This window comes from Athene cunicularia, assembly GCF_003259725.1.
Source record: "Athene cunicularia isolate RWA chromosome 13 unlocalized genomic scaffold, athCun1 chr13_part1, whole genome shotgun sequence".
NCBI lineage: Eukaryota > Metazoa > Chordata > Aves > Strigiformes > Strigidae > Athene > Athene cunicularia.
In genome coordinates this window covers 21138862-21147225 of record NW_020799117.1, presented here as the reverse complement: position 1 = coordinate 21147225, position 8364 = coordinate 21138862, and the positions used below count along the sequence as shown (strand labels likewise).

Below are 8364 nucleotides of genomic sequence, written 5' to 3'. Positions count from 1 at the left end.
AGCCGCGGGGCCGGGCCGGGCGGCCGCTCGGCGAGCGGGTCCAGCTTGGGCGAGTGAGGCACTGGCTTGCCCGGCGCCGGCGGACTCAGCCACGGGCGTCCGCCGTTCCTCCTTCCCTCCCCAGAGACTTCATCGAGCAGCACTACGTGACCCTGAAGAAGGCCAATCCCGACTTCCCCATCCTGATCCGCGAGTGCTCCGGTGTCCAGCCCAAGCTCTGGGCTCGGTACGGTAGGTGAGGGGTGCCCGCCGGGAAGCACCACTGGAGGGCAGCTGGAAGCGAGTGCCAGAGCCCAGCCGTCTGCAGCACGTAGGGGTTACAGTAGGAGACACGGAGTGTTATAGCTGAATTAAAATTACTAGAATCCGAAATAAATTCACTAAATATTTATTAAGGTAGGAAAGCAAAACAGCGCGCTGGGTGGCCGGGGAGTCGCAGCTTGCAAATTCCGACAAGTAAAAGGCTCGCAAATTCCGACAAGTAACGCAGCCTTTTTATTCTCGCGGAGGTCGGTTTTGACGTCTTCAGCATGCCTCTTAGCTTCTGTTATTATAACTTCTTTAAGGCTGGCTAGCTTCAAGGTCGGTTTGTCGGTTTGAGCAAATAGTTAGGCTTTCAGTCACATAACGGGGGGCTGTACATTTGTTAACAGGGAGCTGTGAAATTGTAAATTACAAAACTAATTTCTTTTTACACTAAGATCTAAACTAAACAAAGACAAAAGTTCAGAAGTTGTCATGGTAACATAAGATTGCAGTTTAACAGTTGCCTTGAGACAGTACATCTTGCAACCTCGCTGTTAAGTCTTTTTTTTCCTTGCCAGACAGGATGTTCTCAGATCTGTTGCAGCAAGATCATTCCTTTTGTTAAGAAAAACCCGTTTGATCTGCAAATTACCCTTGATTACTTATCACAGGAGGGAGGGGGAGCAGCTGTCTGCAAGTGGGGAACGCAAGTGGGGAATGTGTGTTACTGCTGCAAGACCTGGTGGGAGGCAGAAAAGGGACCTGTGGCTTAGAAAGTGGTTTGTCAGCTTGTGGCTGTGATCTCCTACCCTGGTAGAATTCCTATACAGAAAAATGTTTTTGTTTTTTCCTTTATTTTCACTGTGTTCTCCATGAAACTACCAAGGAGGGAGCAGAAAAGCTCCTCTGTAAAAGCTTTGAATTTTTCCTAAAGCCATCTGGGCTGGACAAAAATAATTTAGAAACTTTTTTCCAAAGATATTTTAAGCACAAGTTTCCCAGTGTGAGCACGTGGGCCAACAGAAGAGCCTACATGTATAGTCTATCTCTTGTTGGTATGTGACTTGCAGAGAAATATAGCCCCAGGTAGGGGCTGCTGTAGTAGTAAGTTTTTCAGCACTAATTTAGTGTTAGTGAGCATCTTGATGTATACAGACCAAAAGCCACCAGATTGCTTTGGCATGTGGTGATGACCTCTGCCCAGCTGCTCTGCAGCAAAAGTTAACAAAAATAGGCAAAGAAATATGTTAGGCTGCGTTGGCTTCTCTCCAAGGGAAAGGCTGAGAATAAAGTGGAAACTGTACTTGGTCACAGGGAGGGATGCTGAGGAGTGGTGGGTGTGAGGGTGGTGAGTGGAGCTTGGGCTGTGACACCGGTAGTGCTTGGGAGACCTAAAGCAGGGCTGTGGGTTGCCCTTGCACCAAACAGACTGAGGCATCTGCCCCCTCTCTCACTCTTTGTCTTTCCTGCAGAGTTTGGCAAAGAGAAAAGTGTGCCACTGAACAACCTTACTGTGGACGAAGTGGCCAAGGCCTTAGAGAACATTGTGAAAAGCAAGGTGTGAAGATGGACAGTAAACATGTGCATGCTGAAGACCTGACTGATGATCATTAATGTAAAACATGTATCTTTTAATTTATCAATCACATAAATGCAACATGCTTACTCTGAGTTTCACATGTTGGGTTTAAAGCTAAAAGGACATGCTGGAGGGAACAGCCAGTCCAACAGGGTATATACACCACCTCTCTGGCATCAAGAGCCCGTCTGCCTGGGTTGCAGCTCAGCTCTGCCCCTGCACTGGGCTTGGGGAGGGGCATGGGGCAGGCTGCTGGTAGCTCCAAGGGTGGAAACAGCTGTATCTTGCCAAGGACCAGCGTCCCCATGCAGCCAGAGCTGGCAGTTAGAGCCCTACCCACCCTTGGGAAAGCAGGGGACAGGGTGAAGAATCTATTGACTCCTCCTTGGAGCGCAGCGGGAGAGAGGGGAGGTGGCATGGCCTAGGAGAAGGCAGACAACCTAGTGTCGCAGGGGCTGAAGGTGGAGGCTCCCAGGGGCTGCCCAAGCATGGCCAGCAGTGCCTGTGCCCGCTCCTGGAGTTCTGGGGTGCTCTGGTGCTGCTCAAGGGCCCAGTGCCCACCTTGCCTGATGAAGTCAGCAGCAGCCTGTGTGAGAGGAGAGAGGTAAGAGCTGGCTGGCTGCTAGCTGAGTAGCTGCTACAGCTGATCCAGAGCCCTACCAGACACTAAAGTCCCAAGCCAGGTAAATCTAGCCACAGTGATTGCTGGCCAGGAGCACACAGAGTAAGCACAACTGAATCAGAAGAATCCCCCCATGATAATCTGAAAGGGTACAACCAAAAAAAGTGATTGTCAATGGAAGGGAACTCCCCAGAGACACAAGAAGGGCTTCCATCCTCTGCATCATGCAAATGCCCCCCTTCAGGCACATGTCTGGGTGCTGAGGAGTGGGGGGGCTAGCATGGCAATGACTGAAGGCAGCATGATTTCAGTAACAACAATCCCTATCCCTGGCTTTACAGTCTTGTGCTTGGTTCTGGGGCAGGCGCTCCTGGCTCTTACCTCTGGCCAGTGTTGGAAGAGGAGGTGCAGCAGCTCAAGGCACTGCCCCACCGCTTCAGGGTCGGGCAGTGTGAGGGCAGGCAGCAGCAGAGTCAGGGCAGGCTGCCAGTGCAGCTGCTGGCAGTAGGCTGGCCCCTTCACTGCTATATTGCACAGAACTGTTAGGACCTGGAGGGAGAGGGAGTGAGCAGCGAGGGTCTGTTAGTGGGTAGATTGCTGGCAGGCTTAGGGAGTTCTTTGGGGCTTTCCTATGTCCTTGCTGGAGGTTCTGAGAGGGGCTTTTCCAAACCTGTGTGTTTGTTAAAAACCACCTCCAGCCTCACCCCAAGGTGCTGTTCATCCCCGAGCCAAGCAGAAGAAGCCACACCACCCACCCCTTGGCACAGCATCTCCCCAGGGCTCCCTAAAGTTTTAGGGTCTTCCAAAATAAGGTGGGAGCAGCATCCCTGGGTCCACTGCAGGTGCTGGCAGGTGCCCCCAAGTTAACATTCTGTCTTGGGACCCTTCTGGTGGGACACACAACTCTGTCAAGCATAAATACAGACGTAGTGACTTCAGGGGAGGTGGATGGTGACTATCATGAGACAAGACCTTCCACCAAGCTGTTGCTACTGCCCCAAGCCAACCTCCCAACTTGAGCACTGTGCATGTGGGATTCATGTTCCTGAAAGTCCAGCGCTTCTCCCTCAGATAAGGGGCGTGAGGCGAGGTCTTACCAACACGCTGGCCATCTGGGAACATGGTAGGAGCTGCATCAGGGCCGGGAGCAAGTCCAGGGAGAGCAGAGTGGAGCAGAAGAAGGGCTTGTCTGCTACAGTGGGCAGAGAAAGAACTTGTCACTAAAAGTGAGGTTTCTGAGGGAGGTCTCTGTAGACAAGACTCCACCAGTCTGCCAGCAATCAAGGCAGGTCCTGGCAGAAGCTCTGGCTCTGCTGACACTCACCCGTGAGGTTGTTCAGCAGCCAGAGACACTCCTGTACGATGAACGGGTGCGGCTGGAGGAAGTGCTGCAGGATGAGGAAGAGGGCGATGAGCAGGCGCTCATCCTGGATCTGGACTTCACAGCCTGTCTCCTCTGCAAGCAGGTTGCTAAGACACCGCAGCACTGGGCAGACAAGCTGTGACAGAAATAAGTCCTTTAGGCCAACCGTGTCCCCACAGCAATGCTAGGAATGGCCAGCACCCTGCCCACGTCTTACCAGCTCCAGGCCCTTGGGAGCATCCTGGGGGATTGCAGAAGCCAGGTTGAGCAAGAGTGAGGTGAGGGCAGGCAAGGCCCCCAGCGACAGCAATGCTTCATTGGCTGTATGGCTGCAAAGGCAAGGGACAGTCTGGTTGCTCTCGGCACTCGGAGAGGGAAAAACTGCTGCAGCCCTTTCCAAAAATGGGGCCTGGAAATTCGCAGTGCTCTCCTGAACCACCCTAGGGCTTGCTTCATGTTGAATAGCAGCTTGTTTCTGAGCTTGAGAAGGTTTAAAAGCCCATAGAAAACAGATCCACTAGAATAATCTGTGTGGGTCTGGAAACAATAGTCCTGATCCTTCTTTGAGTAGCCACACGTTCCTCTCTGCTAGGGCTGCTGAAGGAGATGACACTGGAGCAGCCACACCAGGGCAGGCAGAAATTGTTGGCAGCAGCCAGCCCAGCCAGGTGACACACTGGGCCAACCCCAGAAGCATGAGGATTCAGGAACCTTGCCTTGGGGAGACGACTGGGGTGGTTTCAGAGGACTAGAAACAGCCTCCTCTGGTTTATCAGCTGTTATCACCGTGTAAAGGAACTCTGTGATCATGCAAACAGCATGTGTGCACTCAGGTAGGAGAGCAGGAATGCCCAGGATGGCAGGGAAATTGCTCTCCCAAGGGAAAAGGGCAAGGGGAGGCCATCCAGGTCCCCTCAGAGGACACTGAGCATTTATGCCTCTCTTGGGCTGCCCCCAGGGAACTCACAATGAGGAGAACAGTGCATTTACCTACAAACGATGTAGTGGAGACACCATGCAAACTCCACGGCTGCTCCTATCCCACCCTTGAGGTCAGAGCAAACCAGTCGAATCATGTGCTGGGGGAGAACAGAGTCCAGAACCAAGCTGGGGTCAGAACAGCAGAGTTAATGGAGGCACAGGCCAGAGCACAAGCAGGACAGACAACTGACAGGGAGACACTAGCCCTGGCCACTGAGCATCAGGGGAATTGCTCTCCCCTGTGCTGGGGGCTACATACTCAGAAAACACACCTGGAAGAGACTCCTACCTAAGGGCTGCAGCCTCAGGCACCACTAAGGCCCAGCATAAGCTTTCCCTGTCTGTGGCAGGGCCTGGGGCCACATTTTTAGCACTGGGTGCTGTCAAGCTGATCTTTTCATTCACAGGAGGAATACAGTCAGAATTTCCCTGCAAGCCTACCCTGCTCAACACTGTCCTTTACCGAAATACCAGAGCTGTCTGCTCAGATGAGGCTGCAGGAAAAGAGTTAAGTCCTGTACCCTGATCTGCCACAAAACCTCCATAGTTCTGGTAGGATTCTGCTCTGAACTATTAATATCACGGGGATGGGAAAGGCATTGTTGTCCCCAGCACACAAATACCACATCGGGCCCCAGGGCCCATCCTGATGCAGGGTTAAAAGGCTCAGACTCACGGTATGATCTCTGTGGGAGCTTCCTTGGCTTGGAGGAGCTGCGAGAGGACGTAGCCCAGACCTTCCAGCACAGCCTCGTGTGGGGACTGCAATCAAACAGAACAAAGCTAATGCCACCCAACAGAGCCGAGGGATCCCAGGGTGCCAGCTGCTGTGTTGTTGAGAGGCAATACCCTTTGTAACACCAAACCAAGCAGCTGAGCAGCACAGTCTCTCCATGCCTGGAGAAAAGGGGACACAGCAGAGGACCGGGAGCAATAGAGCAACCTGTGGCCACACCAGAGCTGAGCTGTTCCCGCTCCCTGCACTCACAGGGGCTGCGGCTGTAGGACACAGGAACCCAAGCACAGCAGCAGTGCTGCTTTAAGCATTCAGACCTGCAAATGACAGCACCTCTCACTGTGTTGACCTCGTACACCTGCTGGACCCAAGCTGTATGGAGGGAGAAGCCTGCAGCTCCCCATGGCACAGACTGTTTATTGGCAAGCCGCAGTTACGGATGTGAGATTCAGCTGGAGAAGAGCACAAGGTGATGACCTGAGCTGCGGCGGGCTGAGGAAGCAAGCAGCCGATTCAATGTGAATGATAGAGCGAGCTTCAACTTTATTGAAAGAAATCACACCTTATATAAGCAGTCTACAATACACTACTTGTAACTCTACTGGATACATTAAAAAAGCTACATTATAATATCTCAGCCATTGGGTACATCTAAAAGGTCACATTGTAATATCCCAGCCCCTTGTAGCATTTCTGGTATGCATAAACATTTTTCTTGCTTTGAGCTTGTTTCCCTTCCAGGGCTGTTTTTGTCTCACCCCCAAGGTCATAATGCGCCCCAACTTATCTCTTTGTTCTCACAACAGTCCTTGTTAGCATCACTGAGCCTTGAATCTCCTTCCTTATTAGTATAACTGTACCCTGTTTTTTTTCCTCTGTTTACCTCAGGTGGCTGTGACCGACTTCTGCAGGGAGCTATGGCCTTGCTCTCTGCAAGCCGTTCTCCAACACTGAGCCCCAAAAATGGAATGCAAGAAAACCCATGAGAGACCCTCACCTGCAAGGGAACAGCCCTCTGCAGAGGGGTCTCTGCTCGTGGTCACAGCTGGAAAAAGGGGTGGTAACTCAATACCAGCCAGTGTCTAGAGGGCAACAGAAAAGGCACCTTTCTGGGGCAGGGCAGGGGAGGAGTGTGGCTGAGATATTTCACCCACCTGGATGCAGGATGCCAGCACTGGAATGATGCCCTGAGGCAGAAGCTGCTTTCTCATAGCTTCGCTTTCCACTACCAGGTTCCCCAGGGTGTACAAACACAGCTCCTGAAACACGCCCAAGAGAGCAGGTCACCTCCTCTGCACTCCCCACGGGCGCCCTGGGCAGCCAGCAAGGCCTCTAGGTCCTTGCACCCTGGGACAGGGCACACACATCTCCTGAGTGGGGCAGAATCTGCCTTCAGAGGGGCAAACACGGATACTGATGGACTCTCCAGCTACCCCATTCCCAGCTGTATCAGCTTCAATTTATCCTTTTTCTATCTGGCTCAGGTTGGGATCTGATCACTTCTGCTTCAGAGGTTTTTCAGGCTTCTAATTATTGCTGTGACATTTCCCTGAGACCCCTCTAATTTCACAGTATTGTCCTGGAGACTGCCTGTGTGCTGCGTTAAAACATGATCATCACCTTGGTGTTGCTCTCCATCTTGTTCCTTGGCTCTCATGCTGTCCACCGCTCAAAGCAGGGCAATGTGCTGCCCAAGGCCGCCTGCTCAGCAGCAGACAGAACACAAGGGCATCCCAGAGTTACTCCAACTGTTTGCTCCTTTGCCTGGATCAAACTGTGCAGCTTGGAGCCACAGGCACTCTGCTCTTCCCCCCCCACCCAGACAAAAGCCTGCCTGTTTGTTGCATGAAGGTAAGCTGACAAAGGAGCTGTTCCTGCCTCCCAGCCTGCAGCTGTTTTGTTCTTTCACTTCTCCAAGATCTTTTAAAACACCTGAACTGACCTGCATCAAGTATCTGTGCTTTACCCACCACACAGACTCCAAAGTACCTCCTGTCCAGGCCAAACCACAAGCCCAGCTGCCACAGCCTGCAGTCCCTGCTTTCCCAGACGGAGCTTGGAGCTGAAGAAGAGGAACCCACTGCAAATGGGGCAAACCACTGTGTCCCAGGCTGTGGCAGGTGGATTTGCCTGGCCCAGATGAAGCTTGGTAGCATTTAAGAGCAGCCTGCAGCTACCTGGAAGGAGCTGCAAACACAGTGGAATCAAACTCCTCTTGGTGTTGGGATGGGGCACAATGAAGGGGGTCTCCATATTTCCAGGACTTGGTCAGACAAAGCCTTGCTGCCCTGGGCTAACACCAGGGACAGTTCTACTCCAAGGAGAAGGTTGGATTAAAGACTTCCAGAGGGCCCCCTCCCACAAGCACTCCTATGTAAACCATGTTAGGCTAAGGCTGGCCAACAGAGGTTAACATCCACCGCTACCAAAGGATTATCAGGTGCCAGAGCCCTGGCAAATGCCAGCACAGGTCTTACCGTGAACTCAACGCTATGTCCCGAGAGGTAGGTGAGGAGATAGGAGGTTGCTGGCAGACATGCCTCAGCCACAGCAGGGTCACTGGAGTGGGAGAGCTCATGGAGACAGCGGGCTGCCTCCATCTGCATGTCAGCCAGCCTGCTGGTGAAGAGCCCAATGAGTGTCCGGATGCTGCCGTCCAGCCTGGTGGAACCCAAAGGGTGCTGTCATCTCCCGCCTTCCCACCCTCGGCCACGTACCAGTCACCCACACAATGGCTGTGACAAAGGACATGCCCTTGATAACAGCCATGCAGTGCCAGACCTGACAAACTTCTGCTGAGTTTCCTTGTTCCGCAGAGCCCAGCGGAGGCGGCTGAG

The 8364-nt window shown here is 52.7% G+C and overlaps 2 protein-coding genes across 2 annotated transcripts in view; one reads left to right on the top strand and one right to left on the bottom strand.

Moving 5' to 3' along the window:
- NDUFA2 (NADH:ubiquinone oxidoreductase subunit A2) overlaps positions 1–1917 on the top strand; it is a 2147-nt gene extending 230 nt beyond the window's left edge. The window contains exons 2-3 of the mRNA XM_026858565.1: positions 125–231; positions 1719–1917. Coding sequence (XP_026714366.1) covers positions 125–231; positions 1719–1810 — 199 coding nt within the window. The 3' untranslated portion in view covers positions 1811–1917. The remainder of the gene's footprint in view (positions 1–124; positions 232–1718) is intronic.
- Positions 1918–2032: 115 nt separating this feature from the next.
- TMCO6 (transmembrane and coiled-coil domains 6) overlaps positions 2033–8364 on the bottom strand; it is a 7655-nt gene continuing 1323 nt past the window's right edge. Inside the window, exons 2-11 of the mRNA XM_026858563.1 lie at positions 8309–8359; positions 8005–8188; positions 6682–6786; positions 5468–5553; positions 4801–4917; positions 4028–4139; positions 3772–3946; positions 3545–3639; positions 2829–2996; positions 2033–2411 (exon numbers count right to left, since the gene is read on the bottom strand). Coding sequence (XP_026714364.1) covers positions 2247–2411; positions 2829–2996; positions 3545–3639; positions 3772–3946; positions 4028–4139; positions 4801–4917; positions 5468–5553; positions 6682–6786; positions 8005–8188; positions 8309–8359 — 1258 coding nt within the window. The 3' untranslated portion in view covers positions 2033–2246. The remainder of the gene's footprint in view (positions 2412–2828; positions 2997–3544; positions 3640–3771; positions 3947–4027; positions 4140–4800; positions 4918–5467; positions 5554–6681; positions 6787–8004; positions 8189–8308; positions 8360–8364) is intronic.